The 14,567-nt window shown below is 40.8% G+C and overlaps 1 protein-coding gene across 1 annotated transcript; it reads right to left on the bottom strand.

Moving 5' to 3' along the window:
* Positions 1-12,657: 12,657 nt before the first annotated feature.
* On the bottom strand, positions 12,658-12,948 carry LOC147462966 (uncharacterized). The gene has a single exon (XM_086527836.1). It carries the CDS (start codon positions 12,946-12,948, stop codon positions 12,658-12,660), a length of 291 nt encoding a protein of 96 aa, XP_086383962.1.
* Between the last annotated feature and the right edge of the window lie 1,619 nt (positions 12,949-14,567).

Here is a 14,567-nt window from a genome sequence, read left to right as displayed (position 1 = left end):
TAATTTTTCTTTTGATGTAAGCGTAGTTATCTTGCTATGAACCAAGAGGATTTGTACACACAATTAATCCCAATCACTAGACAAAATATATATATTATGGTAAGCACAAAACTACAATTCCAAAGAACAATTCGTAGCCTATTTGGTCAGCCAAGATTGAATGCCATTAACTCATCTATTAACCCTTTCATACTACCCATGATACGATATGACCATAGCCTTGATGTTTTCATCTTTGTGTTGTTTTGACACTCTCTTTTGTGTTCTTTCTTTGTGTGTGTGAGTGCAAGAGAGAAAGAGTGTGTCTTCTTTGATTGCACTTCTTTCCAAACCCTATTCTTCATGGCATCTATGGTTTAACTCCTTCATATAGTTTTTCTTGAGTTCTCTCACAAACTCTCACAGCCATAAGCCCGGTGCTTTCCTGGCAAGACCGCAAATTTCTCGACATATTTTTGGTGAACCCGACACGAATCTGTTAGGGTGAGAGTTTGTGGGTAACCATGGGTGATCATGTTGAGCAACAGGGTATGCATTTTGACGCAGCAAAAATGCAAATGTTTCAAGCATTTGCAATGTTCATGCAACAACAACATGCTACTGAAAGAAGGGAGATTTCAGCAACGAAGGCCATACAAGCAGTCGTCAACAAAATGGATGAGTTCAATGGAAAAGATGTAACCAAGTACTTACGCGAGTATGTGAAGGAGATGGAGCTGCATCGCGTGTCAGAAGGTGAGATGATTCAAAGCTTTGAGCTAGTTGTTGCTCCAGAAATTAGGGAGCATGTTAGGGCAATTAAAGATGGGCATGGGAGAAATTGGAAAGAACTCAAAGTAGCTTTAAAGGAGGAATATTTCATGGAGGACTCGGAGAGATTGACCAAAAGGACGTTCTTAGAATGGGTAGTCAAGCCAAAGCAAGGACTATCAATAACAGAGCTACTTAGGGAATTTGAGCGGCGCTATGCACAACTCACTAGGACAGAAAGGGCCACACTAGATACAGAGAAGACAGATCTTTTCTTACAAGCTGCAGGTAAAGAGTTTCAAGAAAATTTGGAACTTCTTCTTGAAGATAAAGATGTTGAGCAAGGACAAAAGGCCGACTGGAATGAGGTTGAAGGTGTTGTCTCACTGCTTGCCAAACGACAAAGAAGAAGGGACAAGATGTTAGTAAACACTACAAGTCCTTCCACCTCAACTTCTGACAAAATGGTAAAGCCTACTTTTATCGCTCCTAAGTTTGATGAGTCCATGCTAGATGAGCTTGTAAAGGGAATGCGTGACTTGAAGGTGAAGTTTGCAAATCTTGAAGAAAAAGGCCAACCATCAGGGCCACTTCCTAGGCAAAGACAACAGCCCAAAGAAGGGTTTGTTAATAGATGTATTTGGTGTGATAGTACAGACCATGTAAGAAGGGATTGTGATGATTTTAGTGATGCTTTGTCAAAAGATGTTGTCTTTTTTAAGGATGGTAAAATCCACTTAAGAGAGACAGGTCTACCCTTCAGAACTAACTTTGGGAAGGGGGGAATGCAAACCTTAGTTGAAGATATGGCAACCAAGCATGCCACCTCTTCAGTTGAGGCAGCTACTTATGGAGTAAAAATTGAACATTTTTGTGATGAAGAGGTGAGTGAACATCATGGTCAAATTTGGCCAAATATCATGCAATTAGCTAAAAAGGAAAAGCTTACAAAAGAGATTCTACATGAAGCAGGTGATTGCATACGTCTAGAAACAGGATGGAATGATCCAGTGGACTCATTGTCAGTGCATGTCTACATTACAAAATGCCAACAAAATGAGGCGATTGTAGAAGAGAAGCGCAGACGTGAGAATGTTGATGAAGGACCATCAAAAAGAGCTTCTAGAAGTGGGGGAATAAGCGACTCAATGCCTTCTCAAAAACCCTCAACACAAGGAGCATCTCCACCTGAAGTACTCATGGAGGAGTCTACAACAAGAAAGAAGAAAGAGCCAACAAAAGGTAAGACAAAAGGCCCAACTTATAAACTACAATCTGATATTGAGGTTGCTACATATTTAAACAATGTCTTGGAGAAAAGGATCTTGAATAGCAAGATTGAGTTTACTCTGGGAGAAGTTCTTGGCATTGCAAAGCGTGAATTCCATGAGGAGATCATTGACATCATCAAGAGGAAGAGGCAAACCCTTGAAGTTTCGCGTCCACAGGTTGAAGGGGAAACCTCAAAGACACAAGGGATGCAACTGCAAAATAAGGAGAATGATGGAGCTATGGTAGGATGCTACCAATCTAGTGGGAGAGTGAAGCAAGTGCATTTCTCAAATGATGATGAAGAAGTTGAAGATATTCCTAAGAGTTACTATTCACGAAGTCATTGGGCAAGGGCCACTACAGAAACTTTGGTCAAGGTAGGTGATCTTGAAGAGCCATTTGTTGCCTTGATTGACCATGGTTCAGAAATAAACATAATGTCAAAGAGTCTCTACAATAAGCGCAAATGGCCAATGGACACAGATCATGGCTGGATGGTAAAAGTGGCAAACAATTCATCCGGTGAATTGTATGCAGCATGTCCAGGTGTGAAGGTAACAATAGGTGATGTAAAGATTGACCAAAACTTCTTTGTACATGATACATCTTCATATCATCTCATCCTTGGACAACCCTACATTGTGGGAGTTCGAATGGAAACAAAAGTAATGGATGATGGTTCAGCATATGCTAGGATATGTAGCAAAGATGGTAAACGAGCGGTCCAATTTCTCACAGTTTGTGTAAACCATGAAAGAAATCGTGACAACCTCAGAGAACATCCTCTACCAAAGGTGAGCAAAGAGTTTCATGATCATAGAGAAATGATGGGCAAGGAATGGATCAGTATGTTTTACAAAACTTGAAGATTTGAAGAGATGTGAGAGGCAATATGTGCATAATGTACAAATAGGCATGAAAAAGAGTGGGTTGCTAAAGCCTACTGAAAATGTTTTGGGTTTGTGTGAGCAAGTTTCTTTTGTAGATACTATGGGTGAGCTTGATGCTATAATGGAGTCTAGTTTGCATCTTGAAAATGAAGTTGTGGAAGTATGCTCTGTGGAAATGTATGAAGTAATAGAAGCCTTTAAAGAAAGCCAAACAATTGGCCTACAAGTCCATGTTGAAACTAAGTACAAGAGTGTAGCAAAGAAGGTGAAACCAGTAGCTTCACCCTTACCACCTAACAATAGGGAAAAGATGGAGCACGCTTCTTTACAACCAAGTTTGAGGGATCCTAAAAAGATTGGGCATACCTTCACGAAGGAGTCTTTCCAAGAGTTGCAGATTGGTCGCGAGGAGTTTCTAACACAGGAGGAGACAAAGTGCTTCAAAGAAATGATTTCAAAGCATGGTAAGGCTTTTGCATTTGAGCCACATGAGATAGGATGTGTTGATCCTTCTATTGTAGCTCCTATGGTAATTTTCACAATACCTTATGTGCCTTGAAATCTGTGGCCTATTCCGGTTCCAAAGGCTCATTTGCCATAGTTAGTAGAGCTACTGAATGAGAAAATCAAAATGGGAATCTTGGAGCCTTCTTGTGCTCCATACTCAAACAGGTGGTTCATAGTTCCAAAGAAGAATGGTTCTCTACGCTTCATCCAAGATATGCAACTAGTGAACAAGGTGACAATTAGAAATGTAGGTACAGGTCCAATTGTGGATGAGTTTGTAGAGGAGTTTGCAGGGAGGGCAATCTACTCAATGGGGGATCTCTACTCGAGGTATGATCAATTTCAGCTTGCAATCGAAAGCAGAGACTTGACAACCATGAGGACACCTTTGGGTTTGGTAAGGATGTGTACCTTGCCACAAGGAGCAACCAACTCAGTTGCACATATGATGAATGGGATGAATAAGGTCTTACATGACTTTATTCCTCAAATCACAATGCCTTTCATTGATGATTTGCCTATCAAAGGATGTGAAGAAAGTGACAAAGATGAAGCTTTGGATCTCAAGGGATGTCACAGGTTTGTGGTAAATCACATAAATGATTGTGATAAAATTTTGTCTAGGCTGGAAGAAGTGAATCTTACATTGTCAGGGAAAAAGTCTATGTTTGGTGTCAATGAAGTGCTCATTGTGGGGCACATGTGCGGGCCATATGGTAGGAAACCTTGTCCATCAAAGGTAGATGCCATCCAAAGAATGAAAGAAACATGCACTAGCATCACTGAAGTTAGAAGGTTTCTGGGAGCATGTGTCTTCTATGTTATTTGGATTCCACATTATGCACATGTAGCTGATCCTCTTTATCAGCTACTTAGAAAGAACCAGAAGTTTAAATGGATAGAAGCACATGTAAAATCCATGAAAAAGCTAAAAGAGTTGCTCCAGTCAGCAACAACTTTGAGAAAGGTAGACTATGAGTGTCAAAGGCCAGTAATTGTGACATTAGACACCAGTCCTACAGGGATTGGATGGGCAATAGGGCAAGATGACAAAGAAGGACACAGGTATGTGGTAAGATTTGGAGCAAAGGTACTAAGTTCTCGCCAAAGAAACTATCCACAGATAAAGAGAGAGTTATGGGGTATGGTTACAGCCTTGAAAAGTGGAAAAGAGTACCTAATTGGTGCATGTGTGGTTGTAGAAACAGATTGTCTACCACTTCTTGGGATGATTACAAACTGCTCAACGCCAGACATTGCTATGTTGCGGTGGATTGCCTACATTAAGTCCTTAAATCCCGAGTTCAAGCACATTGCAGGTAAAGACAATACAGTGGCAGATATGCTATCAAGGGCAAGGTATGAAGATGAGTCACAAATGATTGATGAGGGAGATGATGTAGGCACAAAGTTCTATTCTATCTCTCACGTCAAAGGTAACAATGTCTGCATGACTAATTCACTTGAATTGTTCTTGAAAGATCCTTATGAAGGTGATTGGCTTTCTATTGGAAGGTACTTGATTACTCTAACAAAACAGGATGATTGGTCTGAACAAGAATTCAAGAGGATACACAGGAAAGCATATGGGTACTTTTTGAAGGATGGTTACTTGTGGAAGCATCCTAAACAAAAGGGTGCTACACCACAATGGGTTATATGTAAAAAAGAGACTCAAGTAAAGCTCATGCAAGAGTTTCATGAGAGTCTATGGGCTGGACACAGAGGTGTGTGGGCAACCTTCTCCAAGTTGAAAGAAAAATACTGGTGGAAGGGTATGTATAAAAATGTATCTCAGTTTGTAGAGTCGTGTGTAACTTGTCAAATGCATTCAAATGTCCGACATCGAGATGGATTGCACCCTACATATCCACTAGCCATGCACTATAAATGGGTTGTGGATCTAGTCACAATGCCTTTAGGACTCTAGCAAATGAGATACTTGGTTCTTGCACGAGAGGACCTAACTAATCAGGTTGAAGGAAGAGCATTAAGAGCTAAAACCACAGAACTGTGTGCAAATTCCTTCTTGATGAGGTGATTTGCCGTTATGGTTGTGTGGGAAAAATCACTGCAGATAGAGGTGAACTGGATGCCGAAGAAGCAAGGGAGTTCTTTTCTAGATTAGGAATCAAGCTTTCTCTTACTACAGCTTACAACCCTGAAGGCAATGGAAAGAGTGAAAGAGGGCATCCTCCTATCATCAAAGCTTTGGCCAAGGCTTGAGAAGGAAGAGTTGCTTGTCCGAACTAGATGGTACAGAAGTAAAGATTCCCATTGCAGGAAAAAGGATCAAAAAGTTTAAGAGAAGAGGAGACAATGATCCAGAAGATGTTGACTAGGAAGAAGAGCAAACCATAGGTAAAGATCAAAGTGAAGACGATGCTTTAGAATCATCCAATCAAGAACAAAGCAAGGAAGATGTACAAGAGGGCTGATCTTACAAAGAAATAATGTGGCACATACCGGAGGATGTGCACGTTTAGAGGGGTGGATGTCGTGCTGTGACACGTACATAGTGGGAACGCATGCTACAAGATCTATCTTGTAATTTTTCAGATACATAATTATCTTTCCTATAATGTACATATGCATATTTAAGTATAATAATAAGCCTTCTATCTCATCCTATTATTTTTATCAAGGGTAACCTATTCTTACTTTACCATCAGAAAATACTATGGGAAAAGCATCAATAGCTCCGCCTCTTTAACTTGGGACAAAAAGCATTGATTCTTTATTTCTACTATCTCATTATCATCTCACACCCTAGCTAGATCCTATATCTAGGGTAAACTCCAATATATATATATTCTATGTATTTTTCATATTTTTCTTATATTTATTTTTAAATAGCTACTAGGAGGGAATCAAATCCCAGTGGGACACTAGGTGGCATGATTTCAAAGATATACTTATTTTAATGCATTATTGCAAGCATGATTACAAAACTTTGTCAAGGAGCAATGTCATGCTTTCATATGGCATGAGGTGTCCTTTGGAATCAAATGAAAGTCTAGGCTAAGGGGACCACAGGAAGACTTTTGCTGCCAGAAATGGACCCTATTTTGATAAATTTTTTACACAAGGTTCCAATCCGAATTGGAAAAAAATTTTAAAATGAAAATCGTAGCTAATGAGCTGAATTTTCTGTCCACGTTTTTACTTTTTTATTTGGAGCCACAGTTGAGGATATATGATCAAAATACTGGACCCCAATCTGCCCACATCATGCAGGGACAGCTCATTTCCAACTTTTCCAATTTCTGTTTACACTGGCTCCTCTCTTCTTGTGTAAACCCTTGGGGGTTCCCTTCACCTATAAAAGGGGACCTTTTCTTCCTTGAAAATAACTAAAGCATTCAAGCCATTGATGAGAGGAATTCTTGAGGGAGTGAGTAGTAATGCCTAATTGTACTTAGCCATTAACATAAGCCTAAGCCTACACTTTCTCCTAGAAGAAGACTAGCCATTCTTGCAACAAGCTAACCTTGGAAGATCAACTCTAATCAAAGAAGGTCTTGCACTTGATGTATCAGTCAAAGTGGAATTATCCACTCTTCTTCTCTCTCCATCAATAATGGTGCCGAAGGGTTTGTCAAGTAAGATGTGTTCTACATTGATGTTTTCTTGACTTCTTGTTGTTTTCATTTTCATCTCTAATCCAATATATATATATATATATATATATATATATATATATAGATATAGATATATTTAATCTCATCTCCTTAACCAAACCTATCTCTCTCACTCTTAGTAATTCATCCTCTCTACAAATTTTAGGTTCTCCTTGCTATAGGTACATCTCTCCCCGCAGTATCCTTATTGCCTACGGGCAAGAATAGGGCTTGGGAGGGAAACTTCTCATCTCTTCACTTCTCTCATATCTACATTTCTCACATACTATCCTAGATGAATAACCCACATGATGATCATTTCTATCGCTTTCACTATGTACGATCTATTAGAATTAACGTATGGATTAGCCGTAAAATACACTTTCAACAACATATAGTGTTTCTCTTCGGCCCTGAAAGGCTCAATGAAATACTTCTATCACCGGATCCCATCATACTACCTCTCATAGACTATAATTTTTCTTTTGATGTAAGCATAGTTATCTTGCTATGAACCAAGAGGATTTGTACACACAATTAATCCCAATCACTAGACAAAATATATATATTATGGTAAGCACAAAACTACAATTCCAAAGAACAATTCGTAGCCTATTTGGTCAGCCAAGATTGAATGCCATTAACTCATCTATTAACCCTTTCATACTACCCATGATACGATATGACCATAGCCTTGATGTTTTCATCTTTGTGTTGTTTTGACACTCTCTTTTGTGTTCTTTCTTTGTGTGTGTGAGTGCAAGAGAGAAAGAGTGTGTCTTCTTTTATTGCACTTCTTTCCAAACCCTATTCTTCATGGCATCTATGGTTTAACTCCTTCATATAGTTTTTCTTGAGTTCTCTCACAAACTCTCATAGCCATAAGCCCGGTGCTTTCCTGCCAAGACCGCAAATTTCTCGACAACGTCTCACCACAACTGATTCTGCCTCTCTAGCCACTATAGGCTGTTCCTGAGCCGGCGGACCATGCTGTCTTGATGTGCTAGCACTAGGTCCATCTTCCCTGAAGACAACTCTTCGGATCTCCTCTATCTTCTCTGGCTTAGCATGAAACTTGGCTTCATTGAAATGCCCATCATTGCTACGAATAACTTTTCTGGACTTAGGATCCCAAAGCCGGTAACCCATCTCGCCCGATTCTCCGTAGCCAAGAAATATACACTTCTTGCTCTTTGGTGCTAACTTATTCCTGAAATCCTTAGGAATATGGCTATAAGCTTCACAACCAAAGACTCTGAGATGCTTATACGAAGGTGCCTTGCCTGTCCATAGCATCTCGGTCACTTCACTCTTATCCAGAACCCTAATAGGAGACTTGTCGATCAAATGGATTGTTGTAGCCACTTCTTCTACCCAAAATCCATCAGGCAACTCATCATTTGACAACATACTTCTGAACTTCTCTTGTATGGTCCTATTCATACGTTCTGCAACTTCATTTTGTGAAGGATTGTATGATGCAGTAATTTCCCGCTTTATCCCTTTTGCTTCACAAAAGTCTTGTAAATCCTTGGAAACATACTCTCCACCATTGTCAGTTCTCAAGCACTTCAGCTTCTGACCACTCTGATTCTCCACAAGCTGCAAGAATGTCTTAAAGACCTTGAGCACCTCATCCTTGTGCTTCAAGAAGTAAACCCATACTTTGCAAGAATAGTCATCTATGAATGTACAAAGTACAATGCTCCCCCTAGTGACAAACTAGGCATTGGTCCGCATAGATCACTATGCACAAGAGCTAACCGTTCGTCCCTACGATTCCTCTTTGATCTGTGCGGTTCCTGTGTTTTCTTACCATAAACACAATGCTCACAAAACTCGAAATCTTGAAATGAAAAGCCAGGCAAATAACCATAATGAGAAAGTATTTCCATTCCTCTTTTTGACATATGTCCCAGCCTACGATGCCACAGTGACACACTTGGCTGCTCAATTACATTAATTACATGGTTTTTAACCTCTGAAACATGTAAAGTGTACAGAGTTCCTGACTTGCTGCCATGTGCTACAGTCATCGAACCTTTGGAGATCTTCCAAGCGCTATTTCCAAAAACTGTCACATAACCTGCATCATCCAACTTCCTTGTATTGATCAAGCTCTTTCGGATTGCTGAACATTTCTGACATTCTTGAGCCATAAAGAAGAGCCATTCTAAAACTTCAACTGCACATCTCCCACTCCAAGTATGTCACAAACCTGCTCATTGCCAAGTCTGACATAATCTTTAGTAGACACATATGATGTAAACCACTCTTTGTGCAGAGAAACATGTAAAGATGCCCCTGAGTCAATAATCCAATCACTCATAGCATGTCCATCGTCTGCAGTCAAGAAAACAGAATCAAGATTGCTTGTGAGGAAGATGTCACCAGCTACTATACCAGAATCACTGTCTGAACCAGATCCTGTGACATTCACCTCTTCAATCTTCACTGAACTCTTCTTTTCATCTTGCTCAGAACTCTTTGTTTTGTCTTTTTCTTGTTTCCACTTCGTACAGTCTCTCTTCATGTGACCCTTCTTGCCACAATGGTAGCATTCTATGTCATCCTTTGACTTCGAGTCACGAGACTTACTTTGGTTTTGTGCCTTCTTACCCTTCTTCTCTTTAGACTGTTGTCTCCCTCGAATGACCAAAGTACTATTGCCTTTGCCTTTGTCAATGTTCTTCCTGTTCACTTCCTCTGTAAGCAAGTTGCCTTCTACATTGGCACTTGTAAGACCTTTTAGCGCGACAGAATTACTTAACGCTGTACGAAAAGTATCCCAACTGTCTGGAAAAGTGATTAAGAGAAACATAGCCTTCACTGAATCTGGAAAGACTATCTTCTATGCTGTTAACTGACTGAAATTTGTGTGAAATTCATTGAGATGATTTGACATGGCTGTCCCTTCCTTCATCTTCAAATCCACTTATTTCTTGAGCTAGTAAATCTGAGAAGCAACACTTTGTTTCTCGTACATACCACATAGCTTTTGCCATACGCCATACGTTGAAGTAAATATTTTCTTCCAGTGTCAGCATGATTGTGGAACAAGCTAACTCGTCAAGCTCTTCCCACTCATCTTCAGCCATACCTTATGGTCTCTCCCCTTTTAGCTTCAGTGGCTTCACTTGTTTTTTCTACACCAAAACCTGTCAAATCTGCTTCTTCCAGAATGGAAAGTTTGTGCCATCCAGCTTCTTTATGTTGTAAAGAGTCTCACTTTGAGAAGATGCCATATCTGCCAAACTGTTTACTCTTGGAAAAAATCCGACAGAGTTTCCCCTGTAAACTGGCCTCTGTACACAGTAAACAAGATGTAAAAAACAAGCTGAACACCTCTCCTCAAGAACTGTCAGTATTTTGAAAAATTTTGAGAGAGTTTCCCCTGTAAACTGAGCTCTGGGAACCAAAAGATAGCTCAAAAACAATCATAAATAGCTGACTAGTGAAAAATCTGAAAGATCTCTGTAATATGCTATCCTGTAAGCATGCACTGTCTCCTTTCTGGGCGATAACAGAACCTGTATCCGTCTCAAGACTGAACCCTGAACAATGCATCAACGGCCTGACGCATAAGATGCAATCCAGTGTCTACACAAAGTCATACATCTTATGGGATAAAAGTCGCCGAAGAGGATGCATGTAGAGGGGAACTCCAGCAACCTAATCTACCTCACACTGGGTAACCCAGCCCCCAATGCTTGGCTTCAAAAAACCTCACACATGACCCTCATAGATGGCTCAGCAAACTGCCCAGAACTAGCATACATCCTACAATAGACCAATCACTGTCCTATGACCACTGCGGCGGTTTGTCTGCTAGCGTGACTCACAACTAGCAGACCCACAATCATAGTACATCAATCTGCAATACATGCCAGTGGTGTCAAGCCGTCGTATGGCCACACCTCCCCTGGAACCTCGCAAGCACAAGAAGTAGCAATGCAGACTGCAATATATATGTGTGTGTGTGTGTGTGTGTGTGTGTGTGTGTGTGTGTGTGTGTGTGTGTGTGTGTGTGTGTGTGTGTGTGTGTGTGTGTGTGTGTGTACCTGGTCTATAGATGATTCTTTGAAGACTAATGAGTGATGTATGTCGATGCCGATATTGATGCCGACCACCTCCTGCTTGCCAATCTACACAAGACGGGTTTCTTTGCGGCTGAAACCTATCTTCTAATCTAGTGCTCAGAACGAAATTCTGAGGGCATAAATAGCTTCGAAAGGGGGGTAAAACATCAGGTCGCCTGTGGTCACCTGTGGAAATACTCCCAGAACACTGAGTGTGAATTTCCAAGCTCCGGATCCAGAATCTTCCTGAAAAGTGTGCGCGCGCGATTACGCAAAACCACACTAGACTTGGCTCTGATACCAATTGAAGTCGCGGAGCGAAGCGTGGATCGACTTACACACACACACACACACAGATACACAAAGAGTGTTACACAGTACGCAGAGAAGTTGTTTGAAGGGTTATCTCCCAAACCTTATTATCCACAAAAGTATATGTGAGTATATACAAAGAGTTAGTGATAAGTGAGTTAGGCGGGCGGGCGGCCGGCCATATCCGTATAAGAGGCTACTTGGGCTTTAATCCCAACAGTAAGTGCTCCAAAAAGACCAAAAAACTCAACCACGTGAAAGTGGACTGACACTAAATTTACTAAGGCATACCTTTCTGCATCAATGTATCACTATTTGTATCTTCATCCTCAACTCCGTGTGCAATTACAGACCTTCTTGTCAACCTCCTAGACATACTTTGCCCATCCTTGCCACCTCCTGCAAGCTTTCCCTGTTTTACCTTGTCCTCTATGTCTCCAACTGTTGCCTCTGGAACATCATCAGGTGTCTCAGAGATCCCTGGAGCTGCAATGGAAGATGTGATTAAACTAGAAGTACCTTCAAAGCTACTTAATAGCTATCTAGAAGCTGGCTAATAACATAATATTAACTGGCTAACAGTTGTCATACACCACCTAAAACTCTGTAATACTTTGCCAACAACATGTAGCCATAGCATGGTTAGAGAGGTACACAACTTGAAACTTACCAAGAAACTCTCGGACCTCACCTTTGCTTTGAAGACCATCTTTTGGACTTGTGGAGCAGCCCGCAGCATCGTCACAAGTACTACTTTTTTCAATTACTGGTAGCTGTGAATTCTTGAAGGGGCTACAAGAAGACTTTGCTAGGGATTCTCCCCAACAATCAAAGCCGACTGTGAATCTTGCTGACTGCATTGTATCTCCACCAGATGTCTTCGTTGACTACATTGTATCTCCACCACATGTCTTTGCTGGTGTGAACATACATGTGGTTGGAACACAATCAGCTCTGTTGTTACAAAAAGATGCCACGCAGCAATTAAAAAAGGAAGTCAACCTTTTGGAAACAAAGTCAAACTTTTCAACAAATTATTGGACAACTTTTGGTTGTTAACAACTAGAAATACCTGCTGCATAGTGATCGAGGAAAGATTAATTCCTTATGAATTACTACATGCACAAGACTGTCTACATAAGTTGACTAATTGCGAGGATAAAAAACAAAATATTTGCAAAAACAGCTTGGAATAGCATTCATATTATGTCCTTGAAACAGAAAAGTTTACAAAGATGCATCAGGGGACAATAGACCAACACCATGATCTTGGCTGGTGGTAGTAGGGTGATCAGCCAAAGGGCTTGCTTGATGAACTTGCTGTGGAGCAGGCACACTGCCATCAACACTACCATCAATGGTCACATGATGAGTAGGGACTTCACTGTTTAGGCTTGCATCAACAACTATATCAAGAGCAGGCACGGTACCATCAATGCTCACACGATGAACAGGGACTTCACTGTTTAGGCTTGTATCAGCAACTGTATCAGGAGCAGGGCATTCAGCACCAACCATTGTTAGGTCAATTTTTACCCGGGGCAGAGTAGGGTCTTCGCCAGCATCCTTTGCATGCCTTTCTATTTCAACATCTAGGCAAGGGATTTCATCGCCACTCCTAACATCTGGAGGAGTTTTGTTGAACAGAGTTTTCTTCATCCTCTTGGATGGTGGCTTTGTTGACCCTTGCTTCTTTCTTTTAGCTTCTGCCATCATGTTCTCCCGAAAATGCACCACAATCTTTATTGACAAGAGATTCTGCATGTTGCTATGCCATCAGTAAGTGCTCCAAAAAGACAAAAAAACTCAACCACGTGTAAGTGGGCTGACACTAAATTTACTAAGGCATACCTTTCTGCAGCAATGTATCGCTATTTGTATCTTCATTGTTAGCTTCGTGTGCAATTACAGACCTTCTTGTCAACCTCCTAGACATACTTTTCCCATGCTTGCCACCTTTTGCAAGCTTTTCCTGTTTTACCTTGTCCTCTATGTCTCCAATTGTTGCCTCTGGAACATCATTAGGTGTCTCAAAGATCCTTGGAGCTACAATGGAAGATGTGATTAAACTAGAAGTACCTTCAAAGCTACTTAATAGCTATCTAGAAGCTGGCTAATAACATAATATTCATTGGCTAACAGTTGTCATACACCACCTAAAACTCTGTAATACTTTGCCAACAACATGTAGCCATAGCATGGCTAGAGAGGTACACAACTTGAAACTTACCAAGAAACTCTCGGACCTCACCTTTGCTTTGAAGACCATCTTTTGGACTTGTGGAGCAGCCCGCAGCATCGTCACAAGTACTACTTTTTTCGATTACTGGTAGCTGTGAATTCTTGAAGGGGCTACAAGAAGACTTTGCTGGGGATGCTCCCCAACAATCAAAGCCGACTGTGAATCTTGCTGACTGCATTGTATCTCCACCAGATGTCTTCGTTGACTACATTGTATCTCCACCACATGTCTTTGCTGGTGTGAACATACATGTGGTTGGAACACAATCAGCTATGTTGTTACAAAAAGATGCCAAGCAGCAATTAAAAAAGGAAGTCCACCCTTTGGAAACAAAGTCAAACTTTTCAACAAATTATTGGACAACTTTTGGTTGTTAACAACTAGAAATACTTGCTGCATAGTGATCGAGGAAAGATTAATTCCTTATGAATTACTACATGCACAAGACTGTCTACATAAGTTGACTAATTGCGAGGATAAAAAACAAAATATTTGCAAAAACAGCTTGGAATAGCATTCATATTATGTCCTTGAAACAGAAAAGTTACAAAGATGCATCAGGGGACAATAGACCAACACCATGATCTTGGCTGGTGGTAGTAGGGTGATCAGCCAAAGGGCTTGCTTGATGAACTTGCCGTGGAGCAGGCACACTGTCATCAACACTACCATCAACGCTCACATGATAAGTAGGGACTTCACTGTTTAGGCTTGCATCAACAACTATATCAAGAGCAGGCACGGTACCATCAATGCTCACACGATGAACAGGGACTTCACTGTTTAGGCTTGTATCAGCAACTATATCAGGAGCAGGGCATTCAGCACCAACCATTGTTAGGTCAATTTTTACCCGGGGCAGAGTAGGGTCTTCGCCAGCATCCTTTGCATGCCT

The sequence above is a fragment of the Adiantum capillus-veneris genome, chromosome 2 (assembly GCF_014529385.1).
Source record: "Adiantum capillus-veneris isolate H3 chromosome 2, ASM1452938v2, whole genome shotgun sequence".
In the NCBI taxonomy this organism is placed as follows: Eukaryota; Viridiplantae; Streptophyta; class Polypodiopsida; order Polypodiales; family Pteridaceae; genus Adiantum; species Adiantum capillus-veneris.
Note: the sequence above shows the minus strand (reverse complement) of the source record. Positions and strands in the feature narration are given on the sequence as shown.